Source organism: Myotis myotis, unplaced genomic scaffold (assembly GCF_014108235.1).
Source record: "Myotis myotis isolate mMyoMyo1 unplaced genomic scaffold, mMyoMyo1.p scaffold_m19_p_1, whole genome shotgun sequence".
Lineage (NCBI taxonomy): Eukaryota > Metazoa > Chordata > Mammalia > Chiroptera > Vespertilionidae > Myotis > Myotis myotis.
Window position 1 is genome coordinate 206289293 of NW_023416313.1, and position 22076 is coordinate 206311368.

The window sequence follows — 22076 nt, forward strand, 5'->3', positions numbered from 1 at the left end:
CTTCCTTCCTTCCTTCCTTCCTTCCTTCCTTCCTTCCTTCCTTCCTTCCTTCCCCTTCCTTCCTTCCTTCCTTCCTTCCTTCCTTCCTTCCTTCCTTCCTTCCTTCCTTCCTTCCTTCCTTCCTTCCTTCCTTTCTTTCTTTCTTTTTTAAACTCACCTTAGGATATTTTTTTCAATGATTTCTAGAAAGAATGTGAAAGGGTGGAGAGCGAGAGAGAGTGAGAAAGAGAAAGAAACATGGATGTGAGAGACATGGATTGGATGGATTGGTTGCCTCCCACATATGCCCTTAGTAGGGCTGGGGAACCTGCAACCAAGGTATGTGTCCTTGACCGGGAATGGAACCTGCAAACCTTTGGTCCATGGGCTGACGCTCTAACCACTGAGAAAACCAGCCAGGGCCCTTGTTTCTTTATTTGTAAGTAGAAATAAACCCATCAACTTGTTGGGGAGACGTGGTGTACTGATAGCCGGTAATTCCTCCTTCCCAACCGTCACGGGACTGATGGGAGTCATTCACTCACATGGAAGCCCAGCAGCCCTTAGTGCAGTCTAGTCTCTTGCCTCCTCTTAGGGAAATCTCTTCTCTTTTTGGCTATTAGGTGTTTTCAGAGTCAGAGAGGATGGAAAAGCGTATCGGTTGAGAATGCATTTGTCCACAGGTAATTGATAGCTGGATTTAGAGCAGTGGTTTCTCAACTTTAGCTGCCGATTAGAATCACCTGGGAATCTTTTTAAAATTCTGATTTCTGGGCCTCATCCTCTGGAAATTCTGTTTCTTTGTTACTAATGTTGTGGCCCCACCCCATAACAAAGAAACAGAATTTACAGAGGATGAGGTCCAGAAATCAGGAGTTTAAAAAGATTCCCAGGTGATTCTAATGTGCAGCCAAGGTTGAGAACCACTGATTTAGAGGATCTTAGACAGAAAGGGTTTCTTTTCCTCAAGAAGTTGCCTGCTGATGGTCTTAGTGGTTTAACAATATTAGGACTGACACCTCTGATTTCCTCGAATTTTTACTTATGTTGCAAGGGGGCTGCTGCAGCTCCCAGTACTGCACTCACTTTAAGGTAGGAAGAGAAGTATAAGAATCGTTGCATCATCTGCAAACATCCCTTATCTAGAAAATAAAAACCTTTCCAGACCCCCTAGCTGACCTCTGTTATGTTTCATAGCCAGAGCTGTGTCACATGGCCATACCTCCTGTGAGGCTGGCCAGGAAGTATTTAGTATTTCCTGTCTCTGGGAAAGAGGAGGATTGGGAATAGATGTTGGGTTAGGATCCAGCATTGTCTGCCAGAGGGTCTTGTAGGAAAGGGCAAGAGAAAACTTGTAACTTCCTGACCGAAAAATGGATCATCCAGTAAACATGCATTTGTTCATACATTTATACATTCATGCATAGGTACAATACACCAATTGCACAGTTGTGGAAACTGAGGCAGAGGGTTGAGATTTGTGTCAGGAGCCTGAGATGAGCCTGGTGAGAGAGGGAAACAGCTTTTAATGCCAACTCTTGCTCAGGTGTGAGAGGTTCCACACATTTTCCCGAGTCCCAATTTTAGTTTTGGCTGTTAATTGTGCCTGGAAGGCATTAAGGAGGGCAGGGAAGCCTTCTCTCGTCCCCAAGCAGGAGGGGTCTCTAGAGGAGGGGGCTGGGGCTTGGCTGGTGGAGGAAAGCAGGCTGGCCTTCTCTCCTGTTCCTGGGAGGAGTGTCTGCTGTTGTCTGGCTCTCTGGGCCTCTTGGTGGTCCTCGCCCTTCCCCACCCCCCGACTCCCAGCCCCCCAGATTTTTCTGATCCACCCTTTCTTATTCCAGGTCCCCCAAATCTACTGGGAGCTGTCCACCAAGCGGGTCCTTCTGATGGAGTTTTTAGATGGCGGGCAGGTCAACGACAGAGACTACATGGAGAGGAACAAGATTGATGTCAACGAGGTGAGGCTGAGCGCTCATGGCTTCTGCTCACACAGCTAGCAGAAGCAGAGTCGGGATTAGAACCCAGGTCTGCATGACTTCAGATCCTTCCTTGTCTGCCTTCCCGTCTACCTCCTAGGGATTTGCCTTGGACTGCAGTGGAATCTGGGCCACTTCGGTAACTCCCCGAGGGAGGAGTTGGAGCACTGACGAGAACTTTTCCTGCCCACGCACTATCTGATTGCAGCCCTTCTCTCTCTAGCTTACATCCAGGGTCATTTCACCCATTCCATATGGACGTTGTTCCATCTGATAGAGATGTGAAGGCTGAGTTAGTGCACAAGCCATGCTTAGCACAGCGCCTGGCCTGTGGTTAGTGTTCCAGATTGGGAGCTAGTTGATTATTGTTGTTTTCATTCTTAGTACCCTTCTTTACCATGAATGTTTACTGATAGCCTGGCCCCCTGTGCCAGGCCCTTTCTGCCCTGGAACCTTAGGAGGGAAGTCTTACTGTCTCTATTTTACAGATGAAAAATCAGAGACTTAGATCTAACTTAATGTAAGGTTCCAGATCTTAATGGTACCATATAATCACTAGCCAGATAAAGATTCAAGTCATTTCTAACACCCCGGCAGGCTCCCTCATGCCCCTCCCAGTCCATACTGCCACCCTGACTTCTGATACCAAAGACCAGTTTTGCTCACTACTGAACTTCATGTAAATGAAATCATACAGTTTAGGCTTGTGGGTCTGGCAAAAACTGTGTTCTCTTCCATTGGTCTATGGGTCTACCCTTACAATAATACCACTTAAAAAATATTTTTATTGATTTCAGAGAGGAAGGGAAAGGGTGAGAGAGATAGAAACATGGACGATGAGAGAGAATTGTCCATTGGCTGCCTCCTACAAGCCCCCTACTGGGGATTGAGCCTGCAGCCTGGGCATGTGCCCCAACTGGGATTGAACCATGACCTCCTAATTCATAGGTCAATGCTCAACCACTGAGCCACACTGGCTGGGTTACCATACTGTCTTAATTGCTTAGGCATTCCTAAGGAATCAATTACTTAATTCCTTAATCTCTTGCCCCAGAGATTTCTAGTGTTTCTAGTGTTTGTATGACCTAGAAAGCTCTTTGGTATTCTGAAATGATGTCATTAAATACAGTGGGGCCTTTACTTACGAGTGTCCCGACTAACGAGTTTTTGAGATACCAGCTGTCTCTCGGCCAATTTTTTGCATTGAGTTGATAGAGTAATTTGAGTTAATGAGCTCCTCAAGGAGCTCTGTCTCGGAACAAATTAAACTCGTAAGTCAAGGCCCCACTGTACTTTCACAGAAACCATAGGCTGGACAGGGAGCTCTGGGCCATGGGCTCCACTGTGTTGTGGCAGACCAATGGTGATTTTGGGAGTAGACCAGCAATAGGTCCTACTTTGTAGAAATCTATTATGTCTCTTATCCGCTAATATCAAAGCCACAGGTCTCATGGAAGACTGGTGGTATGTGTGTGTGTGTGTGTGTGTGTGTATGTATGTATGTGTATATATATGCAAGTGCACACACACACACAGAGTATGAAACACCCCGCATTATTGAAAGTTTCTCACAAGTTTCTGAGGTTCTAGGATTGTGAGACTCAGGGAACCCATCCCTGGAGTGACTCTTGCTCCTGAGGACGGCCTGGCTGTGTGTATTCCTTGGGGAGGGAAGTATAAGGGACAGATAGGGGTGACGAGGGCCAAATCCTGGGGTGTAGGTGGTTATTGGCATCTTGGCTGCTATAAGCTGGTGACTCAGCCAGAAGGTGGGGCTCAGTAGGGGTTGGATTTAGAAGGAATCTCGAGTTGGGTGGGGGTGGCTCCAGACCCCTCCAACCACTTGTGGAGTCATCCCACTGCACTTTGAAGAGGCCCTCTCACCCTGCAACATCCCAGTCCCACTGGGCCTAGCATGTGAGGACCTCAAGACCAGCCTAAGTAACCATTCACAATAGACTCGGGTAGGGGAAACACCAGGTTAGGAAGCAAGAGACTTGGGTTCAAGCTCCAGTTCTGCCAGTGGCTCACTGTGTGACCTTGGACAAATCACTCTCCTTCTCTGGACCTCAATTTTCTTATTGAAGGTTTTGGATTGCCTGGACTTTAAGGGTATGTCCTGCTTGGATATTTGAGAGAGCAATGATTCTCAGCTTGCTGGGAGCTAGGACTTGAGCCAGCTATTTCAGAATCACTGGGGAGCTTATTTAACAATGCAGATTCCTGGGGCCCATCCCAAATTTACTAATCAGAATCTGGGGGGGCGGGGGGGAGGAGGATTAAAGAATATGCATTTTTAACAAACTCTCTAGGTGGGTCCTGATACTCATTGAAGTTCAAAAACCACCTTCCCTGAGACTGGACAAAAATTGTACACCTATGGATGAGGACAGTGGGGGGTGAGGGTAAGGGCAGAGGGTGAGGTGGGAACCGGGTGGAGGGGAGCTATTGGGGGAAAAAAGAGAAACTGTAATAATCTGAACAATAAAGATTTAATTTTAAAAAAAAGAAATCAAAACAAAACAAAACAAAAAAGACCCCCCCCCCCCCCCAAAAAAAAAACACAAAAACCCACAAACCACCTTGCCCAGGCCCAGAAGACCTGGGCACCTAGGTTTATTTGCACCTCTGGGAACAAGGCAGCCCTGCACAGCTGTTCTCATCTGTCAGGGAACGTGGGGCTGTGAGGAGCCAGCAGCCTGCAGGAGCCCTTGTTTGCTTGTATCTCTGAACCTAGCAGCAGATATTACCGAGGGCCTGACCCATGATCATATTTGCCAGTCACTTTAAGAGCTGGTGACAGTGACTGCCATTGATTTCATTAAAAGTAAAGGTCGTGTAGGAGCGCCTTCCCAGGCTGGATGGAGCCTCCTCAAGCCACAGGACGACTATTGATTGCAGGACCTTTATCGAGGGTTAATTGGATTTCAGTGAGTATGTATTTAAGACCCAGCTTGGGCTGAGGCCCAATTGAATTTGCGTGAAATCAGCCGAGAGAAAGGTGACAGAGTCTCGAGTGTGGGGTTGGCAGAAGGGGGACTGGAGGCCCAGTGGGCAGACATCTGCAGTCTGGGGAGAAAAAGGGTGGGTGTACGGATGGGGGAGCTCACAGAGAGAGACTCCAGCGTCTCCGTTCTGGAGGCCTGGGGGCCAGCAGAGGGAAGAGGGCTGGGACAGCCCGTGGTCATCATGTGGACTTGGATTCAGTCCTCTGTCCTCGGATGGCTCTCTTGGTGTGCGGTGTGGCCTCCAGGTCTTTTCCCTTTTGTCAGGGTCAGGAGAGGAGCTGGGGTTTAGCTCTTACTTTGAAAGTCTCCCCACTAACTCTCCCTTTTTTAGGCCCTCAACTCCTGTTTTTAGAGGTTCCAGGTGCCCTCAGTTGCAGCCTGTCTGGTCAGAGTTCCTCATCTATATAGTTGGAGTGGCAACAATATGTACTTCACATGCCATTGTGCAGACTTTGCAAGCTGTGAAATTCTATAAAAAATCATTTATAATTCATGGGGTTATTCTTCACAGGGGCATATCTCTCTCCATAGAATCGTTGAGAATCTTCTTTGCTTCCCTCCTGTCCACCTACTCCTGTTGTCTGTGAGTGATGGTCATTGATTGAGTATGGTTACCCCCTCCTAAGAGACCAGGGAGGAGAAGCTGCAGAGACATGCAGACCCTAGTGACCAAAATCACTAGAGAGAAGACACATCCCATCATCCTCCCCTCCGAAACTTCTTGGACCAAATCTTGAGAGGCCCAGGGATGTTGGAGGGTTCCAGGGCACAGATGAGTTCCTGGAGATCCATTTCCCCAGTGGCAGGGGTGTCAGGAGTGGGGACAGTGCCACTCTGGACTTGACCTTCCTGGATTTGGTGCTGCCTCTCCCACTTGCCAGCCATGCCTCCTTGGTGGAACTGGTCACCCTTTGGAAGCCCCAGCTTCTTGTCAAGTGGGGTACACGAGCAACCTGGGGGACTGTTTGATGATCGACACACCAAGTGCCGGAGTCCAACCCCAGCAGGTCCAGGGGTCCCCAAAGGTGTGGATGGAGTCGGCGAAGAAGGAAGGACACGGAGACAGTGTTCAGTTGATCAGCAGCCTAGCCAGGATCTCTAGCCAGGATCTCCAGCCAAGTTCTGGTCTGGATCTCCAGAGAGGTTCTGCTTCGGATTTCCAGCTAGGTTCTGTGTCCATGTTCTCTTGCTAGGTTTTCCAGGTTCTCCAGCCAGGTTCAGTCACCAGGTTCTAGTCAGGTTCTCTTGCCAATTTCTGTAGTCAGGTTCAGTCCAGGATCTTTTGCCATGTTCTCTCCAGCGAAGTTCTTCTGTCTCTAGGTTCTGTGTAGGTTCTGTCTTATTGGTCCTGTCTTCTTAGTTCTGTCTCTCGCTGTCTTGTTACATCTGTATTTATACCAGTTGATTCAATCCTATCAATCTCTATTACAAAGGTTAGGGCGTTTCTTATCTCCATTCCAGGGAGTAAAGATTATGTAGCTTAAGCATGATTGTTTGTAGTGATTAACTGCCCGCCTGGCACTTAGTTAAGGAGTTTCATCCCCTCCCTGACTTCAGAGAAAAATTCCTACCTGGGGAAACAACCTTTCTCAGAGACCTTGGTTAAAACACATAGTGCCAAGAAGGTGAGCAAACATATTAAGAACAGTATGCCATATATGCCAGGTCCCTTGAAACAGCAAGCATGGACCGGCTCCCGGCAACCAAGCAATGGCAGAATGCCAACAGTCCCTGCTTGCCAGGTTATTATCCTGGAATTCCGGCCCTCTGCCCTCTCTGTGGGAAGCAGGTAGGGGAGGAACCTTTCTCTGTGTTTCATATTGGCCCAGGGAAGGTGGAAGAGGTGGAAATATTTCTTTGGAGTGAATTGTTGCCCAAGGCCAGGAATGTTAGATATCCACAGCTCTTGCTCCCTCCACCATGTCTTCCAGTAGTTATGGTCCCGAGTCCCTCCAGTAGCCATGGCCCTTTAAGTCTCTCAGGAGGTCACTGTTCAAGCCTAATCTAGAGAGACTTTCACTGAGCTTCCAGAAGCTCCAAAATTAGAACAATCCTTCCAGTTTCCTGTAATTAGCTCAGCACCTCTCCTTCCTTCCAATACCACGTGTGGTTGAAGAGATTCCAAGTGCCTTCACTTTCAGGGATTTCACTCCGAGTTTGCTAGCCCAAGATTGACCCAGTCCGTGAATAGATGTGGCCTTGTGCTGGGCAGCAGTGAGTAATTGGAGGTTTAAATGTCTCAGGGGTAGTTCTTGGGGGAAAGGTGGGTGTGGAGGGAGGAAAATGCTTTAGGCTGTGGTCTGGTCTTTCAGGCTATTCTGCCTGAAGAAGCCTCGGCAGAAGCTGGGGGATAGGCAAAGAGAGTCTGAATTATTAATCTCCTTGTACTTGATATCGGGCGACTTGTGTGATTATTAATATCTTGCAACACCAACCTCCTGTTTCTTTCAGAGAGCTTGGCCTTGCTTCCATGACACCCCCCCAAAACATAAATAGACTTTCCCTTGGGGGTGGGAATAAATTAATCCATGCAATTATAGAATAATTAAAGTACTTTCAGCCAATTCAAGTTTTAAGCAAAATCTAAAAATAACTCCTTAATTTACATATTATTTACTAAATTAATTCTTTACTCATACGTTTTACAGATTCCTGGCTCCTCCCTCCCCACTTACTGTTATAGAATAAAGGCATTGTGTAATTACCGAAATCACTTAACGTGAGTGGCACATCCTTTTTACATGGAGCAATTAAAGGACTCATCACTGACTTTTCCTCTAAAGATTGCTATACTATGGCTTTAATTAGCCATGTGTTTTTGGTAAGACAAACAGCCCTGGATTTCCCTGAGGCTCTTGTCTACATGAAATGATTTCTTGGATGCTGTGGGGACCTTTGGAGGTTTTTGGTGCAGCCCCAGACTCCAGGCAGGAGCTTCCTGTGAGTGGAAAGGCAGGTGGCCTGGTGATGGAGAGCTTGTTTCCTGGAGTCAGGCCTTCTGGGTTTGGATCCTGGTTTTTCTAACTGCTGGCCAGGGGACCAGGCTCCTCCCTCTTTGGAATCTTGCTTCCTTTACATATCTACTGTAGAAGGTGGCTGGGAGTCCATGCAAAGTGCCTGGCACAGAATGTTAGCTGTTACCTAAAGAGGTGTCACTTCTTGTCTTTATGCAGCTACCTCCATTAACAGGGCCAGGGGAAGCCTTAGAGCAGCTGTGGGCAAACTACGGCCCGTGGGCCAGATCTGGCCCGTTTGAAATGAATAAAACTATTGAAAAAAAAGACCGTACCCTTTTATGTAATGATGTTTACTTTGAATTTATATTAGTTCACACAAACACTCCATCCATGCTTTTGTTCCGGCCCTCCGGTCCAGTTTAAGAACCCATTGTGGCCCTCAAGTCAAAAAGTTTGCCCACCCCTGCCTTAGAGGAATTGAGTAGACATTTGTCCAAGGAAGACATACTAATGGCCAACAGGTGTCTGAGAAGGTTCTCAACATTACAAATCAAGGAAATGAAAGTCAAAACCACAATGAGAGATTATCACAGACCTGTGAGAATGGCTGTTATAAAAAAGACAGGAGAGATAACAAGTGTTGGTGAGAATGTGGACAAAAGGGAATCCTTGTACACTGTTTTGTGGGAATATAAATTGGTGTAGCCAGTATGGAAAACAGTATGGAGGTTCCTCAAAAAACTAAAAATAGAATTACCATATGACCCAGCAATTCCTATTTCTGGGTGTATGTATCCAAAGGAAATGAAATCAACATCTCGAAGAGATATCTGCACCCCCGTGTTCATTACAGCATTATTTTAAATGGTTTGTTCTTAATCATAAGGCTGAGGCATGGCTAAAGTATTACGGAAGGGGTAGAAGAGAGGGTTGTGTGCCCAGTGATGGCCTTAGGTGTCTTCTAGGGCCTTGATGTCTTTCTGGGTTGGAGAGGGCTGGCTGCCCTTTTCTGGGCAAATTGGTTTCCAGAGACTATGTAGTACAACTCTGACAGATGTAAAGAAAAATTACCCCAAATTTAGAAATAAGGCCATGAGTGCGCAGTATGATTTTTAAGTCATTTTGAGCATTATTCAACCAAGCCGTCAGAGGATTCCTTAATATTTAGGGGAATGCACTTTTGTTAGACTTTGCTATTGAAAAATTAACTACTCAGGCTGAAGTTATATGTCAACCTGTAGATCTTATCCGGTAGAAGTGCAAATCATTTCTGCCTAGTAGAAAAGATAACCCAAAGGTTGTGATTTCCTTGTTGCCCTATAGGACAATAACCAGTTTTGCCTCTAACTCAGGAATCGTAGGCTCTTATTCCTGTTTAAATGCCCATAAACACCCAGTCCTTCAAAATTCTCCTTTAACCACTCTGCCTTCATATTTGGTTCTTTATTGATGAGTTAAATAATTGTCAACATGTGTTCGTTCTATATTTGTACGAGGGTCATGTTTTTATTTTTTTGAAAATTATACTTTGATGGTGATAATGGGGTATATCTTTTAACAAGTTAAAATCATAAGCTACCCCATTACAAATGAACATGTTTGTGTGTCTTATAGTGAAGTGCAGCAATTTTTAAGTGGTGTGCCTCGAGAATTTTTAAAGCATGTAATACCTGACTGACCTCTTTTCCCTTAGATCAGTGGTCGGCAAACCGCGGCTCGTGAGCCACATGCGGCTCTTTGGCCCCTTCAGTGTGGCTCTTCCACAAAATACCATGTGCGGGCGCGCACATACAGTGCGATTGAAATTTCGTGGCCCATGCGCAGAAGTCGGTATTTTGTGGAAGAGCCACACTCAAGGGGCTAAAGAGCCGCATGTGGCTTGCGAGCCACAGTTTGCCAAGCCGCAGTTTGCCGACCACTGCCTTAGATTGTCAAATAAAAAAATGACAACAGCTAATACAACAATAGCCATCTGGTATGAATGCCCAGTCTTGAACCATAAATATATAAGTTATATAATAGAGTTGCATCTTATATCACGTCACATAATAAGTCTGATTACTTAATTCCTGATACCAGAAATCCTTATATACAAGTATAAATACCTGATTTTTGAAAAAGTTGCTTTGAAACAAAAAGGGGAGGTAATTACTACTATTTTTTAAAGGGTAAGTAAGTACTCTTATTTTTTTTGTAAATCAATCAAAATTATACCTATTTTTTTTTATCAGGTCGGTCAAAAATATAATATATTTTTTGGTGTGCTACAGAATTTTAATAATTAGTTTTTGTGTGCCCTGAGATGAAAAGAATTGAAAATCATTGGTGTATAAAGCACTTGTCCATATATGTGATCACGTTTTGATCTTGAATCTTGCGGTTTCCCAGTGAGGAAGACTATCAGATAGGGTTAGTCCCACTTGCCAGCTAAGGGAACTTTAGACTCAGATTGGGAAGGGAGGCGACTTGTCCCCCAGGTCACCCATACCCTAAATGGCAATACCAAGATGACTCTAGAGTGGAGCTGGGTACAGAGGGTGGTTCTCCCTCCTGTCTCTGCCTACTATGCCTGCCTGTCCTGGTGAAATCTGGTTAAAATGAACACCAAGAGCAGCCCCTAAATGGAGACACCCAGGCAGGGCAGATGGATGGGGTGTTGAGATGGGGAGGACCGCTCTGGGGCTTTGCTCTTGTGTATATGAGCTGCAAGGGGCAAAACCTCCCCCTCCTCCTCCAGAAGCTCACTCTCTTGGGCAAGGACTCCCCCATCCTGAGTTCCTAGACCCTGGGGGGCCATCTTTCAATGTAGTAATAGGGGCCCCAGAGCGATTAGCAATATTTCAGAAAGCTTAAGGGAGATCATACATCTCCCCATGACAGGCCTGCCCAGACTAAATGAAATGTCATTTCTCTGCTTTGGCTGGAATTCCGTCAGCTCAGTCTGGCTGCACTGCTTATCTTGGGCTGATCAGGAGCCCTGATTGGACCTTATATGCGTCTGTGACAAATAAAAATGAATTATTAGTTAATAAATGCAATTGATTTGGCAAACGCAGCCTTTCAGAGTGTGGTTCCATGGAGCTCCAGAGCACCTAACAGGAGGTTGTTCTTGGGGCACAGAGGTGGGGACTTGCTGGTTCTCCCAGGACCAGCTCAGGCCGGGCCCCTTTCCCAGGTAATGGAAAATGGTGGCTCTGGGATACCTGACATACCAGCCTGAGTCTGAGAACTTGACACGGGGCAAAGTCCTGCCCCAGATGCCAACAGACACTAAGTACTGTGCATTCATTTCACCTAAGGGAAACGTTGGGAGCTGGAGAGCTGGCATGGTGGCAGTACATAGTGTGACATAGGATAAGTGTCGGGGCTCCATACAGCCTCTTTATTTATTTATTTTTTTAAAAATATTTTGTTGATTTTTTACAGAGATGAAGGGAGAGGGATAGAGAGTTATAAACATCAATGAGAGAGAAACATCGATCAGCTGCCTCCTGCACACCTCCTACTGGGGATGTGCTGGCAACCAAGGTACATGCCCTTAACCGGGATCGAACCTGGGACCCTTCAGTCCGCAGGCTGACGCTCTATCCACTGGGCCATACTGGTCAGGGCCAGACAGCCTCTTTAACCCTGGTGTCTCCATCTCTTAAAAAGGTGCAGTGATGCCCAGTCTGCTGCCCTCTCAGGAGTGTTACGAGGAATCAGTAACAACAGGGACACTGATGAGAGGTCACTAGGTTCCAAGCACTGTGAAGTTCTCACTAACCCCTTCAGAGTGGCACTGGTATCGTTTCCATTTAGTGAAGCTGAGAGTATAAAGTCACGGAGCTCAGTTGAGGAGTGCGGAAGTCAGAGGGATCCAGTATCCTATATAATAAAACCTTAATATACAAATCGACTGAACAGCGGAATGACTGGTTGCTTTGATGTGCACTGACCACCAGGGGGCAGACACTCAACGCAGGAGCTGCCCCTTGGTGGTCAGTGCACTCCCACAGGGGGAGCGCCGCTCAGCCAGAAGCTGGACTCACGGCTGGCGAGTGTAGCAGTGGTGGTAAGGAGCTAGGGGTCCTGGACTGCGAGAGAGATGTCTGACTGCTGGCTTAGGCCCTATCCCCTTGGGGGGTGGGGGTGGGGATCGGGCCTAAGTTTGCAGGTGGACATCTCCTGAGCGGTCCTGGACTGCGAGAGGGCGCAGGCTGGGCTGAGGGACTCCCCGTGCCCCTAGTACATGAATGTCGTGCCCAGGAGGAGGGCAAGAGAGCTACATCCCAGCTGGCCCATGTAGAGGCTGACAGCACAGGGTAGAAATAATAGTTATAAGAAGGCTGTGGGCTCACACCTGGTTTGAATCCTGGCTCTATTCCTTTCTAGCCATGTAGCTCTGGGGAAGTTAAACCTGGATGTGTCTCTGTTTCTCATCTGCAAAATGGGCATAATTGTACTTTCTTTTGGGGATTTTTAATAAGGATGGTAGCTATGGTTACTAAAGTAGCGTTATTCTTGATTTATTTTGGGACCAATTGTAATCGACTGGGATTCCAAGGAGATCAATGGGGTCAGGGTGAGCATCAGAGGCAGGAACCACGGCATCTCAAAAAACCCAGAGAAACAAAGGTCTCATTTATGTTGAAGACAGAGTCCTATATTCACATGTTTGGCCTGTTACAGGCAAGTAGATGCAAAATAGAACCAGTGTATCATATGTAAATTACACCGCAATAAACCTGTTTAACAAAATAGAGCCAGTCCCTGCCACCTTTGGAGCTTATGATAGAGCGCTAGGTGGTCAGTAATCAAATAGTGACATAAATAGTGCTGTGAAAGTAAAGTACACCATTCTGTGAGAGTTTATGGTAGGAGAACCTCATCGAGTCTGGGAGATCAGGGAAGTTTTCCCCAGGGAGGTGATGCTGAGCTTGGATGGGAAGAAAGAGAGGAGTGAACCAGGTGAAGGGGAGAGGGGAAGGATGCTTCTGGCTGAGGGACTATCACGTGCAAAGGCCCTGAGGTAGGAAGGCATGGGGACCTTTGGAGAGGAGCAAGAAAGCAAATATGGCTGGAGTGTCAATGTGCAAGATGAAACCAGGGAGGGAGGCTGGACTTGATCATGCAAGACTTTGTAGGTCAAGGAAAGCAGTTGAGTCTTTATCTTAAAACCCTAATCCTGTGTTCCCCACCCGATGAGCCCAGCTCCTCTCCTCTGGCTGGGATGTGCTTGTTCGTGACCATGGGGTCCAGCTGAGGCTGAGAGAAATGCCAAGGGCAGTGTGTCCTGGGACGTCAGGTGTCTGGGTGGAGCATCTCTTGGTCCATGGAAACCCATCAGCACACCATCCATGGGCCCAGGTCTGGCTCTATTCAGCAGCTGTTTTCTAGCTGGGAAGAGGCTTTTAGCTTTAATAAAAAGAAAGTAGAGATAAGAAGACTGCCTCGGCAGGGAAAGCAGCAGTGACAGGATGATTTAAACGGCCTCTCCAGTGTCATTTCTTCTGTGCAGACATCATAAATCAGATCAGCATTGGGCTCTGACAGGGAGGGGTGTGATGAAAGGGGCCTGCAGAGAGAGGGGAGAAGAGTGTGTGATTCTGGGTCCTCCTGGGACTGGCTAGGAGCGGGTGGGGTCACCTATTCCTGGTCCTCAGTCCCTTAGCCTTACTCTTTGCGGGGGGGTAGATGGACTGACTCCTCCAACCCAGCTTTCCAGCCCATATTCAACTTTGGGGAAAAAGTGAAGAGGGACTAATAAGAGAAACAGGGAAGAGAAAAATCAGGGAAGAGTGGAGGGGAGGGTGTAGGAGGTGGGTGTTACAGCCATCAGAAAAACTAGACACAGTGGTTCTTCTACTTTGCCATGTATTGAAATCGCCAGGGGAACTTAAAATAAAATACTGATGCCTGGGTACCACTCCCAACATTTCTGGGTTCCAGGTGACTCTGGTATGCAGCTAATGTTAAAAAGAACTGGATGAGAATTTAGCTTCTAGCTTACACTCAAGAACTTGGCAATGTCGAGCCATCACTTTCACCAGGACTGATCAGACCCACTTGGTCCCCTTGGCCTTCCTTTTGAAAGTGGCCAGACTGAAGGGCCAGAGTAGATGTCTCTGAGACAGGTGTTAATGCCCATCAATGCCCACCCAACACCCTTCTCTTCCAGATCTCGCGCCACTTGGGCAAGATATACAGTGAAATGATCTTTGTCAACGGCTTTGTGCACTGCGACCCCCACCCGGGCAACGTGCTGGTGCGCAAGGGCCCGGACACGGGAAAGGTGGAGATTGTCCTGTTGGATCACGGGCTCTACCAGGTAGGACAGGCCTTTCCCAGCCAGCCAGCCGCAGAGTCTAGTCCTGCCTGGGCTGGGAGTCCACTGAACTCCCCGATGGGCCACAGAAACAGGAGGCAGATGGCTAAGGTAATGGAGAGGCCCCGCCCTAGCCCTAGAGCTGTCATTTGTGCAAGTCCCAGTCATATACTCTGCGCCTCAGCTTTTTCCTCGGTGAGGTGAGGCTGGGAATGCCTCCTTAATGGGACTCTGTAAGGAGTACATGGGAATGTGCCCAGATAGGTGAAATTGCTTTGTCTGCTGTACAGGCCAGCCCAGACCCTGGGATGGGAGCTGGGACTTGCTAGGGAGGGGTAATTCAGCCCTAGTGATTAGGTGCCGTGTAGCATGAAAGGGGCCTGGGAACCGATAGAAGCTCTATCCTCTGGACTTGGGATGCAGAGCTGGCTCTGATGAGCCACGAGTCCCGCCTGGAAGTTGGGAAGTTCACTGCCAATCAGGTTTTTTGTTGTTTTTTTTGGAGGGAAGGGTCAGGTTTTAATGTCCTGGTCCTTGGACCCTGGCCAATCTGAAGCGGCCTCAGGCCTCAGGTCCTTGGTCCTTCCCCGGGGCCCTGCTGCTCACTGCGGCGGTGGTCGTCCCCCTTGTCCGGGCCTTCTGCAGCGGCCGTGCCATCGTCCTCAGGCACCAGTTCCACGTCCAGCTCCAGCTGGCCCATGTAGCCGACAGCACAGGCCCAGAGCAGGCCCGCAGCCAGCACGGCACCCACGCCTGCAGCCGCACCCCCCAGCGAGAGCTGCATAGGTCCCCACAGCGATGCCAGGCCCACCACGCACAGGCCACCCAGCAGGAAGAAGCCAGTGTCGGGGGCCATCCACATTCCCTGGTGGGAGCAAGAGGGGTGGTCTGCACTCACCATAGGCAGCTTCCTGACCCATGTCACTCTGCATGAAGGAGATGACCCTGATGCTGGATGCCAGGAGGCCATTTCGAAACCAGGAGAGGAAGGCTGTCTCGTGAGCCTCCCGGAGGAGCCAGGCATCCGCGCGGTCCAGCTTGGACATGGGGGGGGGGGGGGGCGTGGCGGCGAAGCCCCGGCGCAGGGGGCGAAGGACTTCCGGGAGCCCCCGTTCCGGGGCCGCGGAGTTGGCAGCGGCCGGGACCAGGTTTTATTCTAGGAGACAGATGGTCGTTGGGGAGGCTGTCTCTATAGTCTCCTGGTCCTCAGCCCCTTCCCTCAGAGTTCTAATTCCACATCCCAAAATCTTGGCCCCCTTTGAAAGGCTCAGTGACGTTGGGTATGTTAGTTTAAGGTAGGCCAGCTGCTGTCACAAGCAGCCCCCGAACAAATGGTGGCCCAGACACAGCAGGTGTGTAATACTTGCTCACGTGTCAGTCTTGGGTGGGTGGAGGAGGCCGAAGGCAGGGGCTGACTGAGGCTCTGACCCCAGCCTCCCTCGGGTGGTTTCACCATCTGTACCCAGAGGGGTAAGGGCTCAGAGGAGAACGCATGGGCCAAGCTGGGGGTGGAGCTTCTGCCACATTCTGTAGGTCAGAGCCCAGGCCCAGGGCCACATCTAACTAGGCGGGAGGCAGGGAATTTAATTTCTGCCACTTAGGATGAAGGCTGGCCAAATAGTAGCTTTGGACTTGGACTGACTTTTGGGGGAAAGCAGATGTTGTGCAGGAGCCACTGTCTTCATCCATCCCCCCTCACGGTGGCCACTCCAGCCAGGGACTAGGTCTGGATGGGGAGAGGAGGCTCAAGTCTGGCCATGGTCGCCCCCACTGTAGGTGCTCACGGAAGAGTTCCGCCTGGACTACTGCCACCTCTGGCAGTCGCTGATCTGGACTGACATGGAGAAGGTGAAGAAGTATTGTCTCCGTCTGGGAGCTGGCGACTTCTACCCTTTGCTTGCTTGCATGCTGACAGCCCGCTCCTGGAACTCTGTCAACAGGGGCATCAGCCAAGCTCCAATCACCGCCTCTGAGGTAGGTGCCCCCTCCTGGCCCTGCCCTCTCCTGCATACAAGGGGCTGGACCAGGACGGCCTTTGGACCTCTTCCTATCCAAGGTCTGAGGTTCTGTCTAATGGGCTGTGGGGGTTGGGAGGGTGAGCAGAATTGGAGATACATTGGATAAGAAGGAGGAAGGGGTGGAGAAATAGCATCCCTGGATGGAGGAGGGCAAGAGAGCTACATCCCACTCTTGGCCTTAACCCCCTGGAGTATGAAACAGGGCACGTTAACCATGTGACTAGACTTTTGAGGCTTTTTCTCCGACCTACTCACACAAGATTTCAGGCTTCCACAAAGTTCTCCCCAGGACTTCTGGGAATCCCCAGGGACTATCAGTTAAATAAGCCTGCTGTCTCCTCCTGGGTACTGTCTCCCATTGTGTGTTCCCTCTGGAGCAGCCTACTGGGGAGAGCGCTTTAGTTCTCATGTGGTGCTACTTGTCCCATTGCTCATGTGTCAGTCTTTTTTTTAAATTAAATCTTTATTGTTTAGATTATTACAGTTGTTCCTCTTTTTTCCCCCCCAAAGCTCCCCTCCACCCGGTTCCCACCCCACCCTCCGCCCTCACACCCCCACCCCCACTGTCCTCATCCATAGGTGCACGATTATTGTCCAGCCTCTTCCCGCATCCCCCACACCCTTTACCCCAATAATAGTCAGTCCACTCCCTTTCTATGCCCCTGATTCTATTATAATCACCAGTTTATTCTGTTCATCAGATTATTTATTCACTTGATTTTTAGATTCACTTGTTGATAGATGTGTATTTGTTGTTCATAATTTGTATCTTTACCTTTGTCTTCTTCTTCCTCTTCTTAAAGGATACCTTTCAGCATTTCATATAATACTGGTTTGGTGGTGATGAACTCTTTTAGCTTTTCCTTATCTGTGAAGCTCTTTATCTGACCTTCAATTCTGAATGATAGCTTTGCTGGATAAAGTAATCTTGGTTGTAGGTTCTTGGTATTCATCACTTTGAATATTTCTTGCCACTCCCTCTGGCCTGCAAAGTTTCTGTTGAGAAATCAGCTGACAGTCCTATGGGTACTTTCTTGTAGGTAACTGACTGTCTTTCTCTTGCTGCTTTTAAGATTCTCTCTTTGTCTTTTGCTCTTGGCATTTTAATTATGATGTGTCTTGGTGTGGTCCTCTTTGGATTCCTTCTGTTTGGGGTTCTCTGTGCTTCCTGGACTTGTAAGTCTATTTCTTTCACCAGGTGGGGGAAGTTTTCTGTCATTATTTCTTCAAATAGGTTTTCAATATCTTTCTCTCTCTCTTCTTCTGGCACCCCTATAATTTGGATGTTGGTGCGCTTGAAGCTGTTCCAGAGGCTCCTTACGCTATCTTCATATTTTTGGATTCTTTTTTCATTTTGCTTTTCCGGTTAGGTGTTTTTTGCTTCTTCGTATTTCAAATCTTTGTCTTGATTCTTGCGATCCTCTAGTCTGCTGTTGGAATTCTGCATAATATCCTTTATTTCAGTCAGTGTATGCTTAATTTCTAGTTGGTCCTTTTTCATAACATCGAGGGTCTCACTAGATTTCTTGAGGGTCTCACTACATTTATCGATGTCTCACCAGACTTTTTGAGGGTCTTACTAAATTTATTGGCAGTTTCTAGAAAGTTCTTGAAAAACCTTAAAAGCATGGTTTTGAACTCTATATCCAGTAGTTTGCTTTCCTCCATTTCTGTCATTTGTGTCTTGTTTCTTTGTCTCTGCATTTTTTATGCTTCCCTGTGTTGGTAGAGTGGCTTTGTGTGCTAGGTGTCCTATAGGGCCCAGTGGCTCAGCCTTCCCAATTACCTGAGATGGACACTCTTGGTGCACCCCTTTGTGAGCTTTGTGCACAGTCTTGTTGTAGTTAAGCCTTGATTGTTGTAGGTCTCACTGGGAGGAATTGACCTCCAGGCCAATTGGCTGTGAGAATCAGCTGTGTCTACAGTGGGAGAACTTCTGTGCTGAAGACACCCTTATGGGGCAAGACGTGCTTCAGTGGGGCTTTGGTGTTCACTGAGTCTGCCCCCTCAGTGTGTCCCTTATGGATCTGAGGAGTTGTAATATGGATGGTCCCACTCTGACCACTGGGTACACTGGCTCTTGGATCTAAGGAGGTGCTAATTTAGCCTCTGCCTGAGGCTACCCAGCAAGAGCTACGAAGAGATCTGCAGAGTCCCCTTCTTTGTTTGGGGTTTGGAGGTGCCCAGATGAGGCCCAGCTATGAAGCAATGCAAGCTGCTATGGGACCTTGGGCCTTCTCTTGGAAGTTCTGGGTCTGTCTGGCCCAGCTGCAGTTTGTTAGGTAATTTTCAGATTGCAAAGGGCCAGGGCATTCATATGCAAAAGCCTCTGCTGCAGCTTGGATGGGGCAGGGTCTCAGGGGATCAACAGGGCGGAGCAAACAGCTATGGCTGATCCTCAGCCCTGCCCTAAGGGGCCCCCACGTCTCAGTGTCCCAGTAATTGCTGGAAGCACTTCCGAGAGAAAGCCGCCCTCGAGTTCCGAGTTCTGCCCACTGCCAGACCGTCCAGTCTCTCCCCGCACGAGTCCGGGTCCCCAGAGACTCACCGGAACCGGAGTTCAGAGCAGTTGGGGGCTTGTGACTCCCTCCCGATTAAAAAAGACAGCTGCGTCCTCAGTCGCCAGCCCTTGCCGTGTGCGCCTCCATACGTCTGCACTCCACCTCCGCATCTGCTCTGAATCTCAGTGTGCTTTTCTCTTTCCTTCTAGTTGTAGAATTTCCACTCAGCCAGCCTTCCTGTGGTTCTGGATGATGTCCATTTTGTCTTTTAGTTGTATTTTTGAATTTGTTGTGGGAGGCAGCAATTTCCGGTGTTTACCTATGCCGCCATCTTGGTTTCTCATCCTATGTCAGTCTTAGATGGGTGGAGGAGGCTGGAGGCAGGGCTGACTGAGGCCCTGCCCCGCCAGACCTCCCTCGTGGTGGTTTCACTGTCTGCACACAGAGAGTAAGGACTTGGAGGAACACAGAGTTTTTAATGAAATACCTTTTTTGTTTTTCTTTGTAGTTCATTTCTTCATTGGATCCAGACAATAGTTCCATGGTGTCTGGGCTGAGATCAATCCATTTTCACTTCTGCCCCTATTACTAGTATGTGGCCACACCTTCTTCCTGGTTCAGAGCTCCCTCTATCCCTAGTTTCTCAATCTATTATGGAGTGGACTTCTGTATTCCCAGTCTGTCAGTTTGTTAGATTTGTGCAGTTTTGTGGGGATGTGCTCGGGCTCACCACAAGGGGCGGGATCCTGTTTGTGCAGTTAGAAAGACCTGGGTTCTAGTTCCAGCACTGCTCTTCCTGGTGGCATCACCCTGGATAGTTTTTGTCACCTCTTGGAGCCTCGGGCGGGGGCGGGGGGGTCCCCTGTAAGCTGCCTTGTAGTAGGTGGTTTTAGGAATGGCTGGATCCAATGTGTCAAACGATGTCACCAAAGAGGCCCCCCATTGCCATCTCTTGGTTCTGTTTTCTTCTAAGTTGACATCACTCCCCAGCAAGTGTGGTGGCAAAGATCACCACCAGCTGCCCTAGGCCTACACAGCTTTAAAGCTGGTCACCTCAGAAGAAGAGCGATAGTCTCCCTTCTTGGTTGAATAGGGAGGATAATTTCTGCTTTACTGATAATGCCTGGAGAGTGCCTCTCCGTAGCTCCTAAGTGCCTTCATTGAGCAAACATAGGTTTTTGCTGGGTACTGGGCTTGGAGCTGCACATCCAGTGATGAGCAGTCTGTCTTTGTAATTTGTACTGTGGTTGAGGGAGACAGACAGTAAACAAGTGAACAAGCAGGTAAATGGAATAATTGCAGGTTGGAGGTATCAGGGAGGAAACAAGCTTGTGATGGGAGCTGTCAGTTGGGTGCTCAGAGAAGAGATCTTTGAGGAGTTGACTTTTAAGCTGAGCCCGAAGGACAAGGAAGGCACTGGCCACAGGAAGAGCTTGGAGAAAGCATCCCAGGCAGAGGGCACATACTGCGCTACGATGGCCTGGGGAAAGGAGAGTTTGGTGTAGTCTGGAGTGTGGTGAGTGGATGATGGAATGAGAAGAATTTGGAGCACTGGGCAGAGGGAGCATTGTTCAGGGCCTATAAGCCATAGAAAAAAGTTCAGATTAATTCTCAGTACAGAGCAAAGCCTTTGACAGGTTTTAAGCAGGAAAAGGATATGCTCAGATTTGCTATTTTAAGTATCTCTCTGGAGTGGGGCAAGATGAGCAATGGGGTGATTAATTAGGAGGCTGGGGCAGAACTTCACATTGGAGAGGTACTGGGGGCTCAGACTACACTCATGGCAATGGAGGTGGAGAGAAGCAGGTGGAACCAGATTGCATTTTGGACTTAAGACTGAGCGGCTTTTCTGTTTGCTTGGATGTAGAGAGGATAAAAAGTGGTCTCATAGCTTCTTGGGGTAAATTACAGGATGTGGAGAGTGGTATCACCTCCTGACATAGGGAAGATGTGGGGAAGGACATATTTGGGGTGAGGGTACCAGTAGTCTATCAGTAATTCTCTTGAGCATTCAGATAGAGGTGGGCAGTTAAGCCTGGAGCTCAAAGAAGAGGTCGAAGCTCGAGATAATACATTTGTGAGTCCTTAGCACATAGATGGTATTTAACGTCACAGAATAGACAAGATCACATGGCACAAGTAGGCACTCAGTAAATGATATCTGTTTTTATTAACTAAGTTTGAATTTTATTTTTGCATTTGTTATTCATTCATAAAGGCCCAGCATAAATGCTAGTGTACTAGCCTGCTTGGGTTGCCATAATAGAATACCACCAACCAGATGTCTTAACAGTAGAGATTTATTTTCTCACAGTTCTGGAGCTCAAAGTCCAATATCAGAGTATCATCAGGATTAGTTTCTGGTGAGGGCTCTCTTCCTGGCTTGCAGATGGCTGCCTTCTCATTGTATCCTCACATGGCCTTTCTTTTGTGTGTACACACTCCTGATCTCTCTTCCTCTTTTGGAAAGGACATCAGTCCTATCGAATTAGGGTCCCTTTTATGAATTCACTTAACTTTAATTACCTCTTTAAAGGCCCTGTCTCTGACTAGTCACACTGGTGTTAGAACTTCATCTTAGGGATTTGGTGGGAGGCACCATTCAGTCCATAGCACCAGCCCTGGAGGCCTTTCCTCATGCTTTTGCCAAAAGTGATCCCTTAATACTTGGATTGCTCATGTGCCAGCAGCTTATACTGTGTCTCAGAGTTAGCTATTTGTATACTTATATGGACTCTGACTAGTTGGTAAGTACCTGAAAGGCAGGCATCCTGTCTGGTGCCACTCTCTTAAAAATATTTTTATTGATTTCAGAGAGGAAGAGAGGGGGGGAGAGATAGAAACATCAATGATGAGAGAGAATCATTGATTGGCTGCCTTTTGCATGCTGCCCCACAATGGGGATCAAGCCCATAACCCAGGCATGTGCCCTGTCTGGGAATCGAACCTTGACCTCCTGGTTCGTAGGTCGATTCTCAACCACTGAGCCATGTCCAGCTGGTGCATCTCTTTATAAGGTCTCTGCGGTTCAGGGACCAGGTCCAGTAGAGAGGCATTTGTGTAGATTGTGGAGACGTGTACTCCATTTGCTTACTTTGAACAAAAACTCAGGTAGAGGATAAACATAGCCACTCCAGGCCAGCCCAGACTCTGAGATATGAGGGCTCAGTTTTCTGAGTCCTAGTCTTATTTAGAGTTAGGGAACCTCCAACATTGTGTCAAGGAAGATGTTTTTTTCAACCACAAGTAGCTTAAACAATTAGGCATTTGCTCTCTCCATGACAAGCAGCCTGGAGGTGGGTGGGTCCAGGTTGGTTGAGTAGGTCACAG

At 48.1% G+C, this 22076-nt stretch overlaps 1 protein-coding gene and 1 pseudogene across 4 annotated transcripts in view; one reads left to right on the forward strand and one right to left on the reverse strand.

The window, feature by feature from the left end:
- The window catches only part of ADCK1 (aarF domain containing kinase 1), a 116498-nt gene that overhangs the window by 88776 nt on the left and 5646 nt on the right, over nucleotides 1-22076 (forward strand). For 3 of the 4 annotated variants that reach the window (XM_036314299.1, XM_036314308.1, XM_036314326.1), the window contains 3 exons: nucleotides 1821-1937; nucleotides 14081-14230; nucleotides 16004-16201. In XM_036314299.1, the coding sequence (XP_036170192.1) occupies nucleotides 1821-1937; nucleotides 14081-14230; nucleotides 16004-16201 (465 nt within the window). The remainder of the gene's footprint in view (nucleotides 1-1820; nucleotides 1938-14080; nucleotides 14231-16003; nucleotides 16202-22076) is intronic. The other variant, XM_036314317.1, reaches the window with a different exon arrangement.
- On the reverse strand, nucleotides 14830-15683 carry LOC118678169 (annotated as a pseudogene).